This window comes from Trichophyton benhamiae (assembly GCF_000151125.1).
Source record: "Trichophyton benhamiae CBS 112371 chromosome Unknown Abenha-G-c-312d04.f1, whole genome shotgun sequence".
In the NCBI taxonomy this organism is placed as follows: domain Eukaryota; kingdom Fungi; phylum Ascomycota; class Eurotiomycetes; order Onygenales; family Arthrodermataceae; genus Trichophyton; species Trichophyton benhamiae.
In genome coordinates this window covers 201,970-224,838 of record NW_003315104.1, presented here as the reverse complement: position 1 = coordinate 224,838, position 22,869 = coordinate 201,970, and the positions used below count along the sequence as shown (strand labels likewise).

At 50.1% G+C, this 22,869-nt stretch overlaps 8 protein-coding genes across 8 annotated transcripts; 3 read left to right on the top strand and 5 right to left on the bottom strand.

Annotated features, from left to right (window-relative positions):
- Positions 1-310: 310 nt before the first annotated feature.
- On the top strand, positions 311-2,387 carry ARB_07729 (SH3 domain protein; the record flags this gene model as incomplete). Its single annotated transcript, XM_003013963.1, has 2 exons — positions 311-1,771; positions 1,830-2,387. 2 exons carry the CDS (start codon positions 311-313, stop codon positions 2,385-2,387), a joined length of 2,019 nt encoding a protein of 672 aa, XP_003014009.1.
- Positions 2,388-3,227: 840 nt separating this feature from the next.
- Positions 3,228-5,566, bottom strand: ARB_07728 (uncharacterized protein; the record flags this gene model as incomplete). The annotated part of the gene is made up of 2 exons (XM_003013962.1): positions 3,228-4,592; positions 4,763-5,566. The coding sequence occupies 2 exons, from the start codon at positions 5,564-5,566 to the stop codon at positions 3,228-3,230; spliced, it is 2,169 nt and encodes a 722-aa protein (XP_003014008.1).
- Positions 5,567-6,283: 717 nt separating this feature from the next.
- On the bottom strand, positions 6,284-11,096 carry ARB_07727 (uncharacterized protein; the record flags this gene model as incomplete). The annotated part of the gene is made up of 8 exons (XM_003013961.1): positions 6,284-6,802; positions 6,907-7,142; positions 7,202-7,448; positions 7,508-7,939; positions 8,011-10,323; positions 10,384-10,569; positions 10,679-10,731; positions 10,832-11,096. The coding sequence occupies 8 exons, from the start codon at positions 11,094-11,096 to the stop codon at positions 6,284-6,286; spliced, it is 4,251 nt and encodes a 1,416-aa protein (XP_003014007.1).
- Positions 11,097-11,262: 166 nt separating this feature from the next.
- ARB_07726 (uncharacterized protein) lies at positions 11,263-12,708 on the bottom strand (the record flags this gene model as incomplete). Its single annotated transcript, XM_003013960.1, has 2 exons — positions 11,263-12,288; positions 12,349-12,708. The coding sequence occupies 2 exons, from the start codon at positions 12,706-12,708 to the stop codon at positions 11,263-11,265; spliced, it is 1,386 nt and encodes a 461-aa protein (XP_003014006.1).
- A 2,455-nt stretch (positions 12,709-15,163) lies between these two features.
- On the top strand, positions 15,164-15,644 carry ARB_07725 (uncharacterized protein; the record flags this gene model as incomplete). The annotated part of the gene is made up of 2 exons (XM_003013959.1): positions 15,164-15,210; positions 15,272-15,644. The coding sequence occupies 2 exons, from the start codon at positions 15,164-15,166 to the stop codon at positions 15,642-15,644; spliced, it is 420 nt and encodes a 139-aa protein (XP_003014005.1).
- A 449-nt stretch (positions 15,645-16,093) lies between these two features.
- On the bottom strand, positions 16,094-18,261 carry ARB_07724 (uncharacterized protein; the record flags this gene model as incomplete). Its single annotated transcript, XM_003013958.1, has 3 exons — positions 16,094-16,361; positions 16,421-17,607; positions 17,689-18,261. The coding sequence occupies 3 exons, from the start codon at positions 18,259-18,261 to the stop codon at positions 16,094-16,096; spliced, it is 2,028 nt and encodes a 675-aa protein (XP_003014004.1).
- Positions 18,262-19,705: 1,444 nt separating this feature from the next.
- On the bottom strand, positions 19,706-20,837 carry ARB_07723 (alpha/beta hydrolase, putative; the record flags this gene model as incomplete). Its single annotated transcript, XM_003013957.1, has 2 exons — positions 19,706-19,877; positions 20,065-20,837. 2 exons carry the CDS (start codon positions 20,835-20,837, stop codon positions 19,706-19,708), a joined length of 945 nt encoding a protein of 314 aa, XP_003014003.1.
- A 916-nt stretch (positions 20,838-21,753) lies between these two features.
- Positions 21,754-21,972, top strand: ARB_07722 (uncharacterized protein; the record flags this gene model as incomplete). The annotated part of the gene is made up of 1 exon (XM_003013956.1): positions 21,754-21,972. One exon carries the CDS (start codon positions 21,754-21,756, stop codon positions 21,970-21,972), a length of 219 nt encoding a protein of 72 aa, XP_003014002.1.
- Between the last annotated feature and the right edge of the window lie 897 nt (positions 21,973-22,869).

Sequence of the window (22,869 nt, the reverse complement as noted above, 5' to 3'; positions counted from 1 at the left end):
GTCGACGTTCTCTCTTTGTTTGCTGTCCCCAGGTCATTCTTTTGTTCATTCACTCTTTCCAAAGAGCACTCCGCTGAAGGAGGGTTCTGTCCAGTCGCTCCCTCGGGTCGCAAACTCAAGCGCCTTTCACAGTAATTAATACCATCGCCGATTCCAAGACAGAGACAGATGGCTCTGTGATATCTACAGACGAGCGGTCTAAGATTTCACTGATAATCCATATATCGTGCGTTTGAAATTACTTCTGGTTACTACATCCTGTCTCTGAGTGGTACGGCGATATTGTACCGCGGCGTCTATCTATATCATCATGGCGCGACACGGCCACCGTCATCGGGCTCGAAAGCACCCTTCAATCGATGATATTATCGACAACATCGACGATATCTTCAAGGACAATGACAGGAAGTCGGGCTCCACCATCACATCTGTCATCTATGTGACTGCGAAACCGACGTTCTCTGGACCTATTGGCGGATATTCGACTGCAACGGAGGACCGTCCAAAGATCACACCGTTTCCCCCGTTGGAGACTCCCACGCGGTCAACGAGGAGACCCAGACCAACAGAGACCAGTGATGAAGAGGAGACAGAGACACCAACACCGGAACCGACTCCGGAGCCGACAACACAACGGACACCAACTACCACCCGTCGGCCACCCTCGTCGTCTTCGTCTTCCTCCTCGCAATCATCGTCCCATTCAACTCCTGCACCAACGACAAGTAGTGATCGGGACTTCACTACCTCTACGTTGGCCCCAACACGGACGATTGCTACCAACTCCAATGATGCAGCTATGGAGACAACCTCGGGCTCTAGCTCGGCTACTGCTGTCCCAAGTGCTGGAGGAATGAGCCCGGGTGCGAAAGCTGGTCTTGCAATTGGTCTCATTGCCCTTGCTGCTATTATTGGCGGCGCTATATTCTTCTTCCTTCGTAAGAGGAAAAGAGAACAGGAGTTACAGGAGATTGACAACGAGAAATCGTTCAGTAATGCGGCCGCAAGTTTCCCACCACCTCCTACTTCTAGACCAACTACGTCCACTACTTCTCCCGTTGCACCAAAGCTCAACATTCGACCTGTGACTCAGTTCTCTCCAGACTTTGGAAGCCCGCTCCCCGGGGCAGCCAAGGCTCCAGGCATGCTCAACGTCTCTGGTTCCTTGCCTACTCCCCCAGCATCTGCCGGTGGCTCGCGCAGCCTGACGGACGGCCCTGGGCCATCTGCACCAGTCAAGTCACATACTGCCACAAATTCTGATCCATTCAATGACCCAGTCAACCCCTTCGACAATCCAAGCTCGGCTCCTTCGTCGCCTCCAAACCGGACGCTTCCAGAAGCCCTCCAGGTCCGTACGCCGAGCGTTGGTTCAGATGTCGGCCGCCCCGTATCTCCTGTATCCGAAGGCACTGTCAACACTGGCGTTGTTGCATCCGCTAGCGCATTGGCCGCTGTCACTACTAGCACTACCGCTGTTGCTTCTGTTGCGTCCAGTGAGGATGCCCGTAAAGATCAGCCGTCGCCGCCGCAGCAGCAGCCCGCTCCTCCACAAATCTCGGCTGCCACTCCCGCGCCTTCAAGTCCTGCCATGAGCACGGCCTCTGTCGTTAATGTGGCCCCAGCACCCGCTGGAGCGCCTGCTGGTCCACCCCCTGGACCAAACAATGTCTACCGCGTTCAACTTGATTTCAACCCTTCTATGGATGATGAATTACCCCTTCGGGCAGGCCAACTTGTCCGCATGCTCCATGAATATGATGATGGCTGGGTACGTAGCCCAATCCTGTCAGCACATACCGCTCCTCATATACTAACGTGGTTTTTAGGCTCTCTGTGTCCGCCTTGACCAGCCTCAACAGGGCGTTGCACCCCGAACATGTCTTTCTTCCCGCCCTGTTCGTCCTCGCCCACGTGGACCACCTCAAGGCCCTGGTCAACGCACTCCCGTCCCAGGGGCCATGCCTCCGGCAGGCGGTCCCAACTCCCCTGGACCAAACCCCAATAGCCCGCGCTTTAACCCTCCTGTGAACAGTCGGCCAGCTTCACCTAATGCAGGATATCGACCCTACCCTCCACCTCAAAACAAGTTTAACGAGATCCCTCGCTCATTATCCCCAGGCCCAGGTGCTGGTAGTCCACGAATTCCACAGCCACGATCGATGAGCCCAGGACCGTATGGACCAGGTGGGATGGAGAAGCCCGTTATGCCTGCGGCCCAAAGACCAAGGAGCAACAGTGCCAGTGATGCTGTCACCCCTTCAACTCCTGCACCAGCTCCGGCAGCAATCTCGGAGGAGCCTGCAGTGAAACCAGAGCCAACTCACAGTCCTCCACCAGCATTAGGGCCTGCAAACCGTAAACCTGTTCCAGGCCAGGGGAATTAGTCTCTTGGAAACAAAGTCTGGCTCCCATATACCCTCACTCAATTCCTTTTACCTTTTGCCTTATGGTTTGAATGCTTCTAATGTCTAGTTTTTCTTTCTATTCTTCGAGTTAACGGATGCACATGAGATGAGCTCCTACATACCTATTTAGCTATACCTATATGGGCAGTAGCCATGATCATGCATGCACACGTGCTCTCATTGGCGATGCGATGGCGGTGATATCCCGATATGTTCTATACTTTTGCTTTCTTTGCTTCCCTTTTTGCCTTTCAAAACTCCGTGAAAATGCCCGCTTCAGCGGTATCAAGCCAAGTTTAACGGTGTTGTATTCACACATCTTATGTTTCTTATTCCCTTTGTGGCTTTTGGTTCCACCCCAAGTGTGTATATATTTCCTTGCTCGTTTCCCACACATGCCCGGTTGCCTAGTTAACATTCTAGTTTAGGTACGTCATGCCTGTCAAGACGTACTATGTTATATAAAGTTCTTGAGTAGCAGTTACGAATATAAATCGGGGCCAATCGTTTAGAAAAGGATGATAATTGATTCACAGGGCTGTAGATATATATTCAACTCATATATTAGATGTATAAACCCCGAAAGACAGCAGAACCACCGGACATGTTTGTATTTCCTAACATTTGACAATAGGGCTATCTATATGTAGCTGTGCTTTCGAGCTATTCTTACAACAGACATAATTTCATAAAATGATAGACAGGCCGAGCTTTCCAAGACAGACCTATAAATAGCATGACAGATAACCGGGTATATGGTATACTTCAAATCACGTACGGCGGAATATTTATGTCACGACCATGAACGAACTCTAAAGTTTAGAGGTGCGGAACCTTTGCGCTCGCTAGTATCAGGTTCAGGATGCTGACGATACCTTCACCAAGAATAAGACCCGATGCTAGAATAACTATCGTTGATGAAGTTGAATCTTCATCGTTATCTAGCGTCTTGGACGCCTCCTGTTCTTCATCACCTGGTGAACTGGCGCTTTGTGCTTTGGATAGAGCAAGGCGATCTCGTATAACTTTGGAACGATATTGCCAAATAAGAGCAATTATACCTCCGATTGCCCTGGCTAAGGTGAACGAAGGAACATTGTACATCCCAACGGCAACGGCAATGCCACCGGGCACCCAAGCACGCCAAGGGGCAAATACCGGTCCTTTACTACCGGCGGGGCCGGAGACTGTTCCGACAATTCTCAGGATGGTGGTAATGGTGAATATTACGCAGGCAATACCGGCAGCTGGCCATGCCATTTCTGGGAGACCTTGGCCGGTCACAAGTCGCGCAGTAAATATCCAGACATATCCAGTTGGGACCTCGAACATAGGTCCAGGAACTGGGTAGACGTTGACGTAGAGCTTATACACGCCAACTGAGATGATAGCACCAACGACACTCCCAATGGCCTGGCCATAGAACTGTGCCTTGGGGCTAGCGCCGAGGAGATGGCCTGTCTTCAGATCCTGCACCATGTCGCCTGCCTGCAAAGCTCCAGACTCAGACACGGCACCTGCAAGGAGATTAGCAACTATCGCACTGCGGCGTGTATGGTGGCTTGCGGGAGTGGCTGCAGCAAAAATAAGCTGAGTGAGTTTGCTGATGCCAGATACAGGGTTGAGGTCAGTTTCTCCCAAGGCGCGGACGCCCATTATGGAGAGAAGAAGAGCGAGGAGTGTGGCCGCAATTGAAAGAAAAGGAGAGATTATGTCACCAAACGCTATGCGCATGCATACGACGTTTAGAATTAGCGCAAGGGGAAGCAGTATCGCGACTGTACGGTTAGATATAAGCTCGGATGGGGGAGCGTCATAGTCTTCCCCCTTTAGGTCACGGCCTTCCCGCGCATGTATGGCGGTGTAGCCATGGCTGGACGAAGTGCTTCCGCTAAACAGACCTGTCCAGAACCGTTTTCGTCTGATCTCATACTGAAGACGCACGACAAATCCAGGGCCTTGATTGACGAGTGGTCGGATTGCCAACCAGGCCAAATTGATGATTGAATCAGCAAGCATGATTGCCAGGGAGACCCAAACTATCCAACCCTTGCTTCCGGTCTCCCAGTTATTTACTGGGCCTGGCGCCCAGCCATTATGCTTTGCTAGAGGGGAGAGTATAGCCCATCCGATTACGGCACCGAGCAGCATATGGAGAGATGTGGAAGGTCCCATAATGATGCCCTGCCCGATGTACGCAGGCGATGGATTCAAGGTCCATAACCATTGATTTGCCAGGGGAAGTCCGAATACCGGCAGATTACGAAGCACCGGCGCAAAGTACGACAGAAGGGTCTAAGACCGAAACTTGGTCAGTAACAAAAAGGCAATGGCAGGTGCTAGAAAGAACTTACATAGATTGCAGATACGCCGAATGCAAGAAGCAGCATCCTAATTTTAGCCTTCCATTCATGTTTTCTTCTTCTGTCTGCTTCAAGATGCTCCAGGGTGACACCTGCAATGTCGTTGGATGTCAATAGCCGCTCAGTCTCTGCAGGACTGCCAGCGGAATGGTTCAGCCTCCTTGTAGCACCTTTGCCCTTATCAACCGGCTTGGTTGCGCCATGTAGCACATTTATCATCAGAGCCGTTGCCGTACCACTGGGGAACTTGAGCTTTTCCCGGACTATAACCTCCTTTCTTAGAGGCACAGCGAAGATAACGCCGAACAGACAAACGCCCAAGCTCCAGACAATCAGCTTCCATGATGCCAGCTTCAAGGGCCCACCTTCGCCGTCACCGCCATCACTCCCGTCCATAGGGCCGTCAGGTCCTGGCCGGAGGAGATACTCCAGAGCCGGAATGACACCCACGAAGCCGCAGCCCAGTGGCATCGTCCCTACGGCGCCGGCCACCGTCTGTATCAGAACATTCTCGACCGGCGTAAACGGGAACGAAAGATGGCGGGAGAGGGACCTGAAGACGGCAAACCCGATCAGGGATGAGGGCATCGTCATGACACTGATCCATCCTGTCTGCAGCCCAAAGTAGGTGTTTGAGAAGGTTATCAGCGCCCCAATGGCGAGACCAACGAACAACGACCGCGGCGTGAAGCTCTGCGCATACGTCGTGGGCGGGACATCGTCTTCTTCGACTTGTGTTTCCAGCGTTTCCAGTGTATCCTCGCCCCCGCGAGTGCTACTGCCACCGGCCTCCATGGTGCTGGGCCTCTCGTTCAGCCGGATAGGGGCCGCAGAGCCCGGAGGACCTCAAGCAGCGTAGTGTGGGAGAACAACGGTCCTTATCGAGACCGTACAGTGTGAGGCGGTAGGAAAGGAGACTCGAGGGGTGCCATTCTACATCCTGCTCGTATATAGATATATATATATATATAGCTAGTGAGTCAGGCTGCTTTCCCTCGGGTGAGAGGATGGCTTTTCCTCTCGCCATCGTCGATCCCGAAAGCATAAGAAGACCCAAAAATGAAGCCATCGCACGCTGACTAATTAATCCCGATGCTTTGCCGGCGCCTTTTTGGCGTAAAATTGAGAAGCGCAGACATCCGGGACTCCCTGCCAATAAGAGATGATGATAAGGTGCTTGTCATGCATGGAATCAGTGCATTAATAATTATAACATTAACTAGCCTTTTGACCTGTCGGCGGCGTGGGTTGACATCCAACTCGCGATGACCAAAGTAAGGAGATGTTAACTGCAGCGAGTGCTTGCCGGGATATCAAGAAGGATCAAATAGTTACGCATGTTGTACATTGCCGATTGATAGCTAGATCGTAAATAACAACACCCTCCCTCCAAAAAAGCAGAAATAACACACGATACTCCACGCCGAAAAGATGAGATATACCCATATGCATCCAAAAAGAAATATATCAGTAATCAATTACGGTAATACAAGAGAACGGATGGGAGAGAGGTCAGAAACCAAAGGAATCAAGCAAAGAGCTTGACTCCGGCTCTTGGAATTGGGTGGGATTTTTGGCCTGCTGAGAGCCATCCTTGTTAGCTTCGGGTTTTCTGGCGTCGTCTTTTTTGTCATGAGTGATATGCATATCGGCAACGACAAGGCTCCCTCTTCGCTTGAGAATCTTTCGTGGATCTCGTGAATCTTCCATGAAGCTGATTGAGAGTCTGTCAGAGACCGTATCCGTAGGATGAGATGGAGTGAGGAACTCCCACTCTCGTACCAGGTTGAGAGCAAGGAGGTCACAGCCCATGCGGTCATATAGCCGTGCATTGCGCAGAACAAAGTCCCATTCCTCTCGAGCGCCAATCCTGGATGCACCCTTCAGAGTTTGAAGGGTCTTTTCGCGCAACTGTTGATACAAAACGACTAATGCCGGGTCATTGGACAAGTACGATTTCGCTTGTAAAGCCACTTGTCCTGGACTCGCTGGTGAGCCAGGAGTGGGCGGAAGTAGACCTTCTATCGGTGTCTATGCAGGTGGATATGTTAGTATAGACAGAGCAATGGGAAGTGAAATGCCGAAAAAAAAAAAAAAAAAAAAAAAAAAAAAACTTAAACGACTAAAGCTCGAACGGCCATATCACGCCTATTAAGCATCCAAAAAGCCCAAGTGGCCATCCATCGGTTGCCCTCCGTGGCAGCTGTAATGAGTACCCGCTCCTCCAAGATTTCTTTCAAAACCGGGCCATCATCACCTTCATAAGCACGAGCAATGGTGATTGCAAGTTGTATGTCTCTAAGCTGATTGATGCAGACGTTTACTGCATCACGCAGATGATCTGCAAGCAAAAAGAAGGCAGCTGCGTACTCTAGTTATATATATTAGCATTTCCCCGTTTCATTTTGAGGAGCAAAGACTAAGTATTACCAAATCTTCTCTTTCCGAGTAACGCAAAGGCATTCTTTAATGCAGCGGTCTGCCAACGTTCTTCTTGAAAATTATTTGACAAAAATCGGTGCGTGTTTGGCTGTTCCCTGTGCCAGGTTGCCATTCTCCAGAGGCCTTGCAACACTTTCTTTTTCTTTAGGGCGAGATAGAAAATGCTGCAATCGATAGGGTTCTTGTCATCAGACTTGGTATATTCATTTCGAGCGATAACTTCTAGAAGAGAACGCTAATTATACTCAATTAGTAAATGATAACCCATGATATGAGAGGACAGAGATATCATACCAGAGCGTTTATGTCAGTAATCCACATGAAAATTCCACTTTCTCTAGCATTCTCCCAAAGCATCTTGCCATGGAACTGTCTCCCAACGAGATCTGTAAGAATTTCATGGCTATCACTGTGAAATGCCCAGACGATCTCTCGCCAAGGGACCATGTACTCTTCAAGGAATCCTTGACTCTTCCTGAGCATATATTGCCGGAAGAAGAGTATATATCTCGCAGCATTCACGTCCATTGAACGTCGATGTTTTTCTACAGTAGCAACGCATTCAACGATATCAACGAGACGGAACTGTTCTTTAGACGATAATTGTGGAAGGGTTATCTTCTTTAGGTATTCATTGAGTGACGTAGCAATATTCTCATCAAGAACACGAGGTTCATGATCCAGAGTAAAATTTGCATAGGCAGAATTCATCTCCTTATACGTTATCTGTTGTATATGCTTCGTCAAAAACATTAGTTTCATTGAACTGTAAACTTTTAGGAGGAAACTCCACTTACAGAGACCTCATTATATATATCTTCCAGCGGAATCTCTAGAAAACCATCGACTTCGTCACCATCGGTAACGAACTTCAATTTCCTATGCAGTTTTGTCAATATCAAGTGAACCAGGCTTATTTTGCCGCTCAGGATGCACTGGGCTAGAAACTGCGGATGGAAAACTGGAAGAGGGCCATTTAGCCTGCTAACAGCATCGAATAGGTCGAAATGAGTATCATCATGGTAAGGTAGACGCAGGTTGGTAACCCATCTGTTGCTTGCTTCGATGTATTTATCATACACGAAGAGTTGGTTACCGGCACCAACAACCAGATTTCCATTACCGAGCCAACACGAATCTCCGATAGGGTGCGGTGTGTGACGCCCGATCTTAATCTCCCGGATCTGTGCCCATGAAGGACCAGCATCAAGGTAATCGTATCTTAATTGTGAGAGCAGGATGACTTTGTGTGGAAAACCGACAGCCAAAATCGACTGGATGTCAGGAGTTGAAGTCCAGTCCAAATCCTGGATGATATCATGTTCTTCAAAGCTTTCCTCCAACTCCAATTGAGCACTGTTTGTGTCCCATATAGTTAAACGTGTTCGATTTTGGTCTACAAGCGCAGCCTTTCGGACTGAGCCAGCGCTCGCCAGGGAAGGGTTTGGAATTCCTGTCTCAACAGTGGCAGTCAGTAGCCAATCAACCCTGCCCTTTGATTTATCGACTTTAGCAGTCCATGTTTTGATGGTCCCATTATGAGAGTAAGACAGAGCGATATCAGTGGCAAACAAATCCAAAGAATGAGATGCCTGGAGTTTCGATCCAGCTGGATCAACGGGGAGAATGTAAGCAACTTCCTCATCAGACCCGAGACTGAACGTCGAGAACTCTCGCAAAATGGGGGTATCATGCTTTGTTAACTGCTCTCGAGGTGTATTGCCGTTAGGAAGGGTGACTTCCCAGGCTACGCCTGTCATATCAGCCCCTATTGCGGCAATGTAGGAAGTACAAGATTCAGATGTTGGTATAAGCAAAACACATAGAGGTTTACTGCCGAGGTGCAAATCACTTTTCGCAATCATCTGAGCTTCGAATGAGCGAATATCCCACATGGATATCCCGTTGTGGTGGAGATTGACCAGGAAATTTCCATCTTCCAACAAACAGGTTCGATGAATATGCATATCACAGTTGAGAGCACTTTGTTGGACCAGTACGGAGCCAGTGCTTGTATTTGACCTTTGACGCCATATCACGGCATTATTGTCATTTGTTCGGGAGCTTAGAACCTTCCCACTAGGCGTGCGGACTATCTTTTTCACTGATTCCGTATGCCCAGACCAGGTGGCTTGAGACACTAGCCGGCGTTTTCGAGGTGTAGGGTCGAATAGGATATCGACCCGTGAGTCAAACCACTCAATCCGTCCATCGTAGTAATGGGTAAGGACGGTAAAGGATGCATCGGAAACACCTCCAGCAAAAGAATAGAATTGGGCGTAGTTGCCTGTCTGATGGTTACCTAGAGCAGTAGAAAGATCCAGTCCTTCAATGTGAGCTATGTTGAAGATATTAGCTTCAGCATGTGCTTTACAGCCAGCATTCTCTAGCCCCCATACACACATATGGCCATGCTCGTCAAGAATGACACAAACCTCCGGACTCTTGGTGGCAGCCTCGATAAGATGGTCGAGAGCAAATTTGTCCTTTTCCGTTGCAGGCCCGAGCTGCACTGCACGTTCAGTGGCAAGGGAGAAATCACGACTATCAACAATGAATCCATATCTATTGCTGGCATTGGGTGATTTAAGGGGGTATCGCGGCTGAATTGAAGCTTCCATATCAATCACATTCCAAAGTTGAAGTGCCTGTAAGGCATGACGATCCATTGGTGCCCATATTCGTATCTTGTTGTCGGAGCATATTGTGTAAAGGACATTGTCTATTGTCTGCTCGACATGATGCGGTCGGCGCCAATGTATTCCTGTCACAGCACTTGGATGCCGTAGGTATGTCACGTCGAACCGAGCTTCGTCAGCGCCGAAGGAAAGTCGCCTCCACACCTTTACAAACCGGTCGTAGTCCCCAGTGGAAGCAATAAGCCCTGCATCGTATGAGAACTGCGCAATTTTGGCCCGGTTTGCCAGTTTGTTTGTCCATATAGCATGTGGAGCGTCGTCGTCAATGTGCCAAAGAACAAGGCTCTTGCTGCCTGCTAGGAGCTCCCCGGAACCGCCCCATGACAGCGTTCTGACCTCTCCATCTCCGTCATGGTCATCCTCATCACTAGAATCGGCATCTTCGCGCTGAAATGTGTGATGTAGCTTCCACTATAGCGCCATTAACAGGTGTTAATTCACTGTAGCAAAGTGGCTAGGCTGCTATCGTACCTCGACGTTGTTGCGGATTTTTGACGGGTTGTACACCAGTATTGTCCGTCCACCGCATACAGCAATCCTCCCAGAAGCTCCATCTATATTAACAGCGGAAAGCCATTCAACATCATCGAGGTAGATAGTTTGTAGCACTTTTTGCGGTCCTCCGAGTATGATGACTGCATTGCCCGATATGTACGCCTAGCGACAAGGTGACAAAAGGTCAGCCTAACCAGTCCACTCCAAGCTCCAGCAGGCATCGGATAGAAGAAGTATTTCGGATTATTTCCAGGGACGTTGTATCACTTACAATGACGCGGATGCCCTCCCACAGAGCTGTGCTGACAGCTTGTAGCTTCGGCGCTGGTCGGCCTGGGAGTACGGTGCGCATCGCAAAGTCGTTGGGGAAGCACGCCTAGCCCGAGGCCGTGCTATACCATTGCAGTTAATGACAGGATCCCACAGTTGCACATGAAGAGGGAGGATGTTTGGAAGAAGCCTTCGGGCGCAGTCACAGCGTGGCCATCTGGTGTTGTTTGCTCGTCGCCTGTCGTATAAGGAGGTGTGGTGTTGTTGGCTTTGGTGAAACTATGACGTGAACTTGCGCGTGATGGGCCTTTTGCCTCAAATTCGAGGGTCACGCCAATCAAACCAGCCAAGTTGATATCCACGACAGAGGAAGAAGTGAGCTGTTCCATGCCAGTTGACGCTGATCTCTGCTCTACCATGCAGAGGGGCTACCTCTTGTTACGACTTTGACGGAGATCTCAGATACCTTTTTTCAACTTTTGATCGTTATTCAATAGTTATGAATCAAGACTATATTACTACATGACCCCCAGAGATCCAAATACCTATGCACAGAGTACTTTTTCGATTGCCGAATATCCTTGCTCAGCCGGCCTGATACAAAGCTGGTCCAGCAACGATATGCGGGTTAATCATCGACAGGTTGAACGATGTATATGGCGTGTCTGAGTCCGTGACCGCGATGAACATTGTCCCGTTGATTGCTGGATCACCCTGGAAGGTCTCCATATTCGGCTGCACGGTAGTGCCTGAGCTGTTTCCTTGCATTTTCAAGGTAGAATATGTGACGTTGAGCTGAGAGACCCAGACGACAAATTTGGGAGCTTTGGCTTGAGAGGAGGTGATATAGCTGTTATTTGGACCGACTGCCTTTCCGGGACTATCCCAGGAGAGATTGACGACTCGACCGGGATAGGAGAGAGGGTTGGTACGGTTCTGAGTTATTGCTGGGGCACAGTCCGCAGACGAATCTGTTGCGTTGAGACAGGCCTGAGAGGAGGTGAGATTTGAGCTACGCAACGTGTTCATACCAGGACCCAACGTCTCATTCGTTCCCGCCGAGCCATTGATGCGTGCTGGGTTAGGTTGGTTGATTATGCGCAGAGCCGGGAAGTTTTGCCAGGCAAGTCTGGTCTGGTCCGGCGGGCACGAGCTAATATAAGGGGCGAGTAAGGTCCAAGCCCATGACTGCGGGATACCAACCTCAAACCAGACGGGCATAGGGAACATGCCGTTGAACTGACGGAATATCATCTGCTGTCTGGCCTCGGTGGTGATGGACTGGAGGAGAAGCGTGGCTGCTTCTCCTGAGTTGAGATGGCCTAGGAATCCATACACGCCCGATTCACCAAACCGAGTGAGCTTCTGGCAAAAATCCACAAATTCACGGACATTGGTGAAGGGGTAATTGTATAAGCACTGCATTGGAGCCTCAGCGCCTAAAATATTGCTGAGCATGGTTGCATGGCCTATCTCCTGCTCGGCCATGAACTCGATCAGATACCTGTCCTCTGAGGTGAGGCCGGCGGCAGTAAATTCCTGCTCTGAGAAGTTTCGAAGGCCGTACCGGAAGAGATCCAGTTCGATCCATTCCTGGTACAATGCCAGAGCCTAGGTCATTATTAGCAATGGCAGCTAATCCATCATTGGAAGGCTCATGCAGTTACATACCAATGATTCATAGTCGAAATCACTCTTCACATTATACACCGGTTGGGTCCCGTTTGTCCCTCGGCCTCCGGCGGGGACGTACGGGGCAGGCTGGGGATCGTGAAGCTCTCCATCACTTGGGTACGTGGTAGCTGTTGCCGCAGGAGGCCCCGCAGGTATCTCTGTGGCCAAAACGGTGTTCGTCAAGGCTCCCGAGGTCATTGGAGTTCCGCTGTATGGACCATGGCTGGCCGCAGACTGGTGGCTTCGGGTCGGAGGTGCGGCAGCTGTCGTAGGCGAGCTACTCTGAGCAGCTGCATGGAGGATGCAGCCGTTTGCCAGCCATATCAAAACGTTGGTGAAGTCAATGGATGGTCTCATTTTCCCCTATTGGCTCTTGTTGCTTTTTAGACAATTGGATATATATTAAATACAACCGCTCTACAATTAAAAAAATAAACTGCCCGGTTTCTTGCTCGAGTTGACTACAAATAATTATTCTACCCTTTCCAGCCCTTTTATTGTGGGAGAAATTGAACTCGCAAACTGTAATGTGTTGATAATGCACTGTTTGAACTAGATGGAAGCTTTAGTTGCGTCATCACGATGCTCATTACCATTGCATTGCAGGCCCGGCCGAAGCATGGAAGCTTTTAGTAATATCCTTTTTTTTCTGAAAGGTATTGTGTGACAGAACGAAGAGAAAGTAGCTGGTATTGTCTTCCGAATTGAGTTTTTTGGGCCGCGACAGCGCATTGTAGAGAGTAGGTTTGATTGTCTCGCTAATATCGAAATCCAGGTAACAGATCTAGTAGGAAAGATAAGAGGGAGAAAATAATATCAATCACAAGAGGCTTCAGATGTCGTTCTGCGACTGGGCCCAGGTTAGCCGGGTCAAAAAATGGTCTTAAGAAGTGTCCTTGATGGTACGTGGTAATTTGCTGTTCGTTTGGCTGGTCTAGCAGGTCGACTGGTAAGAGGCGAACATTGGCTTTTTGCCGTCTGTCTTCTTCACGCCTCTCCCATATTCATTCTAGCCGCTTCTCCCACCTTCCATGGGGCATCGGGACCCTACTGTCCTCCTCGTAGGGCCAAAACCAGATGTAGCGTTGCTCCTCCCTCAAGGTTATACTCCGATGCAGCCTTATCATCGGCCCTATCGGTTAAACGGTTAGCACAACGTGAAGTTCAAAGCGCTACCAGGAATATTTACATCTGCTTTCCACCAAAAATTAACCGTTGCTGTACTGGAGGAATGCCGACCTTCTCCTCCACACGCTCCTTGATGCGGGATACCTAGGCAGACAGAAAGCTGTTAGCAGTTGCTTCAACCGCGGAACAAATTAATACACACGTACCTTGTAGTCTGGCTCAATATCCAGCTCGATTTCCTTGCCTGTGAGAGTTCTCACTCTATTAAAGGACAGGTTAGCTGGCGAGCGAGGGGAGCGCATGAACGTACGAGGGGCAGACGCACTTGATCAGCATGGTGAAGGTGGCGTATGGACTGAAAAAGAAGGCTACAAAAAAGAGGGTAGGCGGTACAAGAGGAGATCTCGGCGTCCGATGAGTGCTACAGACAGAGACACCAGCTGCTATATTGCTTTATTCGCTTCGTCTGCTTCGTCTTTTCATCTTCCGACGTGTAAACATACAAAAAGGCGACTTCGAGAAGGGAAGACGCCGTGCCAAGACACGATAACGCTTATCATCACGTGAACGGCGACATTGCGCAGGCGTGCAGGCAGAAGCAGCGGAAGACGACGGCGACGACGATGACGATGAGGACGAGTGAATGCATAAGAAGGCGATTCTAGATGGATGAACGGATACAATATGATACGAGTACTCCGTAGAAAGAAAAGCACTGCGTAGAGTGGTTCTGGGTCAGCAACGGTGATATCAAACGGAACATAGATAGTCAATAGCACAAATATATGCCTCCTCTCTATTAGACAGCCTATCAAGCATGATACCCTTCGTCTATTTGTCTTCTTATCCATCTGCTATCGCCCCCATTCTACTCCGTACAGCATAGCGTTGCTGCCGTGCGGATGTTTTGTTACCAGGCTTACATAAACTCGGCTAGCTTCTTGGCTCTAAACGTAAGCGAGCGTGAAATTCACAACACACAAAAGTCGCTTCGACTTCGACTTTGATATCAGACTCAGCGACCAGCGACCAGCGACACCACTACCACAGTCTGTGATCCGGCATAAATCAGTCACCATGGTAAGGACATGCTTCCCTTTTTTTGCCTTTGCCGTGATTCTTTCGTACCAGAGCGTGGGAGGACCTATCCAACGAGCAATCGAGACACCGACCGCCAGCAATCGCATCGCAGAGCCACTCGAGAAAATTGAATAATTCAGCTCCAACTACGGGTTTTCTGGAGATAATGTCAAGATGGGATATTTTGCAGAAATTTCTATCTGCAAGAGACGGATCTGGATGTGCGATAATGTGGCCGGATAATTTTCGAAATTGAAGATGGCAAGAACTTCTTTTAATCGGCAGCATATATCACAGCGGACAGCGAATATATATGAGAACAGACGCCTACAACATGCCGGATACACTGTATTTGCTCGAGAGACTGGATAGGGAGCTCCAAAGTTCTGTGGAAGAGCAATGCACACGCGCAACGAACTGATTTCGGACATACAACTGACCCCTTTGACTTCATTAGGTCAACATTCCAAAAACCCGCCGGACCTACTGCAAGGGCAAGGACTGCAAGAAGCACACCCAGCACAGAGTCACCCAATACAAGGCAGGCAAGGTCAGCAGCTCCGTGTTCACCTATATATAATGCTGTTCCACCGCACGAACAAGAATGCTGAACAATCGTTTCCAAACCACAGGCCTCGCTATTTGCCCAGGGTAAGCGTCGTTACGATCGCAAGCAGAGTGGTTATGGTGGTCAGACCAAGCCCGTCTTCAGAAAGAAGGCCAAGACCACCAAGAAGGTCGTCCTCCGAATGGAATGCACAGTCTGCAAGACCAAGGCACAGCTCGCCCTGAAGCGATGCAAGCACTTCGAGCTTGGGTATGTTCCCGGTTTCTGTGCTCATGGATATTCACTGGAGTCCGTACTAATTCGTACTTTCAACTCGATAGTGGTGACAAGAAGACCAAGGGTGCTGCTCTTGTTTTCTAAACGACAAAAAGAAATAAAATCTAAAACGAATGAAATACCTTCAACCACCTCTCTATCTCTCGATGGCATTCTTCTTCGCATCTTTTTTTTCATCACCCATTATGATGCCGTTCTTCCCTTAAAGACACCCCCCAATACCACCTTTCCGATACCTTAAACCAGTTTTCCTTCATCTATACACTTCTTCTGGAATGGGAAATATGGGGGTGGGAAACTCGGAATGATAAAGAAATAATTAAATAACAATTAAATATTTCACGTTCCGTGTAAATTAGACGGCAGAAGAAAGAATGATGAATTGGTTCAAGGGAAAATGACATAATTCTAATGAATCCTTTTTTTGGTTCATGCTCAAGTAAGATTATGATGGGCAATGTCAGTCACATAAAACTATATTACTATGCTACTTTTTAATATGACTTTAAATTGTCATAAGTTATCCCAAAGCTTCATTGCTGGGGACCACTGGCCATCATCCAATATGCTGCTTCCAAATGGCAACGAACATATATAACATTGGCTGTTTTGCTTCAAAATGGCTTCCCTAAAAAAAAGGCCTTACCCAGAACTCCATAGAAATTTGCTATCATTAAGAAGAACAGAAGACTATACTTGATGGATAAGGAAACCCCAGTTGTTCCATGGTATGTTGCTAGCAGTAACCCAATATTGGGCTTGGAGCTGGGACTGGATCGTTTCGGCATGGGTGTTGGCAAAGTCAAATGTCGGTTCTGAGACTGAGCCTCCATGTGTGAGAAGAGAGATAGGGGTATCTTGCGGTGAAGGGACAGTGTTAGACATGAGTTCGGATTGGGACGGCTGTTGTTGTTGCTGCAGTATGGACATGTGTTGAGGCTGGGGGGAGGCCATTTCACTGTTTATGGTTAGAATCGACGCATGAACCGCATAAGAAGGGGGTCAGTTATAACTTACAGCAGTTGGGTGAGAATTGGGATTCCCTTCTCGCATAGGCTACTTCTGCTTGAAAGCAATTGGAAGACCTGTAGAGCGTCTACTAGCAGGGCATGGATCTCATCATACTCTGCTTGGCTTTCAGGATTCATCATGATCACAGTGAGCACGACTGCAGCGTGGAAAGCATGGAAACTAGCCAAACCGGCTGTATACCATTTATAGGGGGCATACTGCGGTGACTCAGCAAGTGTCTTTTGGATAGATAGCAGACCCTTTGCAGCGTCCAGGCAGCGGTTACGAGAGCTGTGAGTACGGTCGTTGATATCTCCAGTGAGATAGCGGTTCAATGCCGGGCGATGCAGCAGCAAACGCAGCTGGTGGGAGTAGCCAAAGAGAATATTTATATGGGCAAAGTGCTGGCTGGGCAGTGGTTCGACGCTGGTATCAGAATGGTAGCGTGCGGTCCAGAGCTCTTGTTGACTGGTTATGTCATTGTCTAGTTTAGCTATGACAGCAGGGGATGCTTCCGAAGAAAAGATCTCATTGCATATGGCCAAGGCAATATCATAGAGACGGAACTTGAACAGCAGGTACGTCATCTGCGTAGGGCCGGTAGGATGGCGGAGCTGGTCCATCGTGAGGCCACTGTTCTTCATCAGGTCGAGGTCGTTGGCGTCTAAAGGCAGACGAACATCTCGACTCAGACGCTGGCGGTCGAGGTTGCGAAAGGAGATCTTTTGTATCATATGCAACATGATCAGCCCAGCCCAGCATCGTCGACGCTCTTCTGCCTCGACAAGGCTGAGGTTGAAGTTGTCCGGGTCGAGATGGCAGCCCATGGCAATGGCCACATGATGGGTCATCCCAATGAGCACCCAGGATGGCTGTGAGCTATGGGTGAGGGCATAGATAAGGAGGACGAGGGCCTGTAGGGTTTTCATGGAGTGTCGAGACAGCACCTGGTCGGCAGCAAGACACTGCATGGCAGCAGACCGGTACTGCTCTGAGATGACCCTGATATTGGCGCTGGGAGTGGCCTCTCGCCCCAGGTCGGGGAGCAAGGGGTCATCGTCGCTCAGGCTGGTGACGCCGATGGCCAGGACGACGAAGAGCAGCGCCAGCCATGACAGAGACACCGAGCTTGGATCCTGTCTGAAGCGCTCATACTCTTCGGCAAAGGTAGGATCGTGCAATATGTGAAACAGCTATATAGACAGCCGTTAGTTAGCCATCGTTAGATCTCCACAGCCTAGGATATTTTTTTTTAAGGGCGGGAGGAAACAAACTGGAGAAAACACCCGAAAGTACGTGTCCTTCAGGGCATCGCAGTATCTGCTGGGCGGCAGACGGGCCAGCAGCCGGTCTCTCGAGGCCGGATCATCGCAGCCAAAGGGGAACCCGCTGGGCTTCTCCTCGTTGACGCTGTTCACCTGGTTGCGGTACTCGCTGGCCGAGATCTGGGCGAGATGGAAGTCCAGCTTCGACGACTGCGGCTCGAACCGAACATGGCCCTGCGGCGAGATGGAGAGCGAGCCGACGTTCTGCAGCAGGCTCTGGGGAAGCTCTGAGCTGTTGTTATTGCTATTGCTATTGTTGTTGTTGTTGTTGCTGTTGCTGAAGCTCTTGTTGCTCCCGCAGTCCGCCTCCGTGCCGGCAGAGGCGTTGGTCGTGGGCGGCGAGACGGGCTCGTCCTGGCCTGCCTGGCCGCCGACGATGGCATGCGCGCCGACGTGCTTCTTGAGCAGGTCCTCGAGGTTGCGGATACGCTGCAGCAGCTCCTGCTGGACTATCTTGGACGACTCTGCGGAGCTGGCGTTGAGCTGGTTGCGCGACTGGCCCAGGAAGAAGCAGTCCGCCATCCCCAGCCCGCGGCGTATACAGGTGTCGCACGGCGGCCCATTGCGCGGACAGCGGATCTTACGCTTGCGGCAGGGCTCGCAACTGACTGGCAGCCGCTTGCTCGTGTGGGTTGTTGTGCTGCTCATCGCGGAGGGCAGGCCGGTGATCGCGGAGGAGCAGGCAGAGGGACGGAGACGACAGGGATGGCGGTTGCGGCCACAGGTTCGGGCGCTGTTGGGCTTGCTTCTTCGTCTTCTCCGGCGGTAGCTGCTTGGATCTCGCACCCTCTACGCCATCACAGGGACGCAGAACGGCTGGCAGGACGAGGAGGATTATGGGCACTGGGTGTCAGACGCCGCCCGTCGGTTCTGGCTTTTTGCGTTTATATAGAGCGCATACATATTGCTTTTTGGCTGGCTGCCCTTTTTCGTGCTGAGCGCCTAGTTATATATATATATATATATATATAACTAAATAAGCCCGCCGATTATTAACCAGCGAGAGACGAGGTACCTTGCCTCCGGGGGCAGGCAAAAAAGAAAAACGGCAGACGAATATCAAGCTGACCGGGCCTGTGGGAAAGACGAGGCGAGTCGCTGATACGCAGTGCGACGGCGACGTTACGGGTCGGCGGCCTGCGTGCATCATACGGCGTTATATCGGTAGAAACATTGCGCCGTACACCCTCGACTGAGCACCTGTCTTATGTGTTTGCCTGGGTATAGCATGCGACGATATATATATATATTTGATACCCGCTGCTGCGTCGACTGGAACCGTGGCATCGAGGCCAGGGGAGACAAGGCTGTATATATAAAAAGAGCCATCGGCAGCAAACCGTCCCCCTGTCCACGGGCCATGGTGATCATGGCCATTCAGGGCCATCAGAGCGCCGAAGCTGCATGAACCAGAGGCCGAGCCGCGGTGCCTCCATGCCAACAGTCTCCCGTAGTCCACCGGTGTCGACTGGGTGGCATCTGCCTCGGTGGACGGGCTGCTATCGTTGCACTGCCTGCTATTCCACGGCTCGTCATCTGTCAGGACTCCCGACCCTCGCCCAGGAGCAAATAGTAATGAGTAATCCGTCATGCCCATTCAAGATATTCTATTCGTTTGAGGTTGGATCTGCTCCGTAATTGAATCCAAATTTTATGTTGAAGATATCGCAGGTCGAGTTCGAAGAGTCATAGTTAATCGACAACTAAGCCGGGCCATGTAGGTCATCAGATGGCTTGATACCAGGGAGCTCAGGATATATATTCAGTCAGTTGAATCCTACGTTAACTAATAAAGGAACTAGGATGCAGACTTACTACGGGATAACGCAGAGTCTGTCGGACGAGCCGCTTTATGCAACGGCCTTCCAGTGACTGCAATGGAAAGATATACTGAAGATACAATTGAAACAGATTGAACCATTTATCCTACTGAGCAGCAAAGCGGTAGAAAAACATTTTGATGCTCTCAATTGAGCATTATTAGCCGAATTCCAGTTATATCAGTGCCAAAATATATATCATAAATAGTCCCAACCATATAACATGTGGTAGATACCGAAGCTGGATATTTGTTAGTCCAGCCAGGTTTATATATAGAGCCAGTCCATCCAAAGTCCCGGTCCCTGATCGTCAAGATACTGTACTGCAGCAACATGTCTATAGATATGGGCCTTTCTAACTGACATATTGACATACCCGAACTCCCAACAATATATTAAAGCGAAGAACAAAATACCAAAAGAAAGTCCCAATATAATAGTTATTTAGAGTCAAAGAAAAGCCCGGATCGATCTTGACACTCCATCTATGTCTTCAGAAACATGCCAGTGGCCCACATCCTTCAGAACAACTGGAGGTCTGCAGTTGGGTATAGACGAAGCGATAGCACTGCAGGTAACCGGCGGACTGACTTTATCCTCATCACCAGTGATGATCAAAGTCTGGCAAGTGAGCTTCTCGAGCTCTAGAGGTTTAGATTCGTTGGCCAGTGCAGTGCACGCCCTTGCATAGCTCTCTGGATCCTGACTTAAAAGTGTAGACAGTGCTGCTGTGTAGACGGCTGGTTTCCTGCTTCTGGTAAGCGATGATGTGGCGGCCGTAGCAACCGTGTCTGCAACGGCGGACATTCCTCTGCTTCTTACTACTGCAGCACGGGCGAGAGTTGCGTTCTGCCCTGCCGTAGGCAGAGGACATGGAGGAGGGCCGAGGAGGATGAGTTTATGGACTAGTCCCGGGTTTTTGATGGTGAATAAAGTGGCTATGATGCTGCCCATTGACCATCCAACTAATATTGCGGGTAGGGCGCTTGATATTCCAGCTAATGAGAAGATATTCTCCACATCGTCTGCAAGGGAGGAGATAGTCATCGCTGACCGGGTGGATAGGGGCGATTGTCCGTGACCTTCAAGATCGAACTGGTGAATTGAGTATGTCTTTGCCAGTGCGAGAGAGGAAATCAGGGGGTCATAGTATTCTGACCTCCCTCCAAGGCCGTGGACGAAAACGATCGGAGGCCCGGTTGGATTCCCGTGCTTTTTATAGTATAGTCGTTTGCCATGATGGTTGATCTCAGTCAACAAAGTATTATTCCCAACCATGACTGCAAACTGCAAATTGGACCAGACCCGTCAACCCCTTGATTTCTGATGTTGATTTGATTATCTTCTCCCCAACAGAGAGGCATCCGGGCGTCTTTTATAGGGAAACAAAATAGCTCCTCCATTACCAGGATTGCGGACTTCCGCTTCCATTATCCGAGCAAGAGTACTCCCCTGAGATCGAGGCGTGGTCAATTAAGACTTGGGCTGGATGGGAGAAGAGCGGGCGTCAAGAAGACGCAGTCTGTCTTTCGAGTGACCACTCGGAAGGCCAGCCGTTGAGTGCAGACAACCACGGCAGCGGGAATGGCCATGGGGATGGCAATCAGTGGCATTGGCGGACTCATCTTCCGTGCAGAGTGTCCACCGTCCCCCCCCCCCCCCCCCCCCCCACGAGGACAACGGACTTCCATGCGGCCTCCATGCCAGAATGTCATACCAGTAGCTGCAAGAAGCACTTTCTTCAAGATATGGCCCACGGATTGAGCTCTTCTCCAGTCCTTCTAGAGACCTTCTTCAGACCTCCGCCTTCTCCGTCATCTCCGCCAGCGTGCTGGTAGAGCGTCTTGCTGCCGGCAGTCTTTCTCCAGCGGCATGTTCGAGCTGTCCTTGGGACTGACGAAGGAGGAAGAAGCTGTCTCGTTTGCTTTATGGTCTTCGTTCGCCGACGGAGCAAGGGCAGAGACGGGTAACTAACTGGAGAGCAGGACGGACCCGTCCCTTTGCCCCTGGCTCGTATCCAACGGTCCGTCGAGAGGAGGTCCTGGACAGCCAGCAATTGTAAACAACCGTGTATAGAGTAGTCTCTTAAAAGCATTCTCGATGCCGGTCTGTCTGCGGATTGATGTCATGCAGGAGTAGCGAGATCCCAGTCCTGCTCCGGTTCGCTGCCGGCTGTCAACTTATTGTCAACCCCATGTTGGCTTCTCCTCTTTCCCATGGCTTGAAGACTGCTAGGAAGCCATCTTCAGCATCCAGCACGGATGAACCTGCTAGTTATCCTGTTTCTTCTCTGGCCGGCTTCATCGTTGCTTGTTGCTTGCTCCTCCTCCTCGTCGTCGTCGTCGTCGTCGTCGTCGTCGCCAACGTCAACGCAATCCCAGGCCAGCAACTAGTTGCATGGCTAGTTACCTAGCTGTTAGTCAAATTGACCAAATATCCAAACATTGAACGGACGAAGATATCAATTCACCGAAAGACGACCAAACGACGGCACTTCCAGGGACAAAGAAAACCAAGAAGAAATGCGAATGAAGGAGCCCCGAGATGCGATTGAACGGCGAATAGTGGAACGTTTTATGTCGCAGCAGACCAGGCTCAGTTGCACAGGCAGGATGGCGGCCATGCAACGCCCAGCACTGAGCCCGCGTCTGCTCGAATTCCACCTTTGACTGCTTTTACTTGTCGGCCTCAGCTCGGGAAGCTTCCAGTCCGCCCGCCTGATCGCTTTTTACGAGGGAGAGAGTGGCCTGTCTCAGGCTGTTTGGTCGTGGTGGTCTAGTTACGCTGACTCCCCCCCCCTCCCCCGGGTATACCTCTCGCATGGCGTTCACTACTCAAGGCGACAACCGGTCAACTACCTAGTTGGCTAGTGGCTAGCTGGTCATTACCATGGGTGGCATCTTGGCCGAATAACACAAGTGGCATCAATGTGCTGAGCGTCCGTTGACGTTCGGCGAAAGGCATCAATCACGATGCGTGAGTTCTCTGCTACCCTGCCGCACATACATAATTATATGCTAAAGATATCAGACTAGTTACGCTGCAGATGCACTGTTTTAACTACTCGACGATGCAGAGTTCAGCTCGGAAGTCAATCAGAAAGGCGTCTCTGCGTGTGCCGTATTAATATTTTGGCCCCGGGTTGAACCTACAAGGAACGGCCGAGTTCTTCCCGCTGGGGGTTAAGAGACATGTATAAAAATAACCGGCAAATTCTATTATTCAAGGGCAAATCGTATCTGTCCTCCTCCTCTCCGGATTGATAACTGAGTTCACAGTCGCCTCGATCGGCCGCCGATGCTGGTTTCTC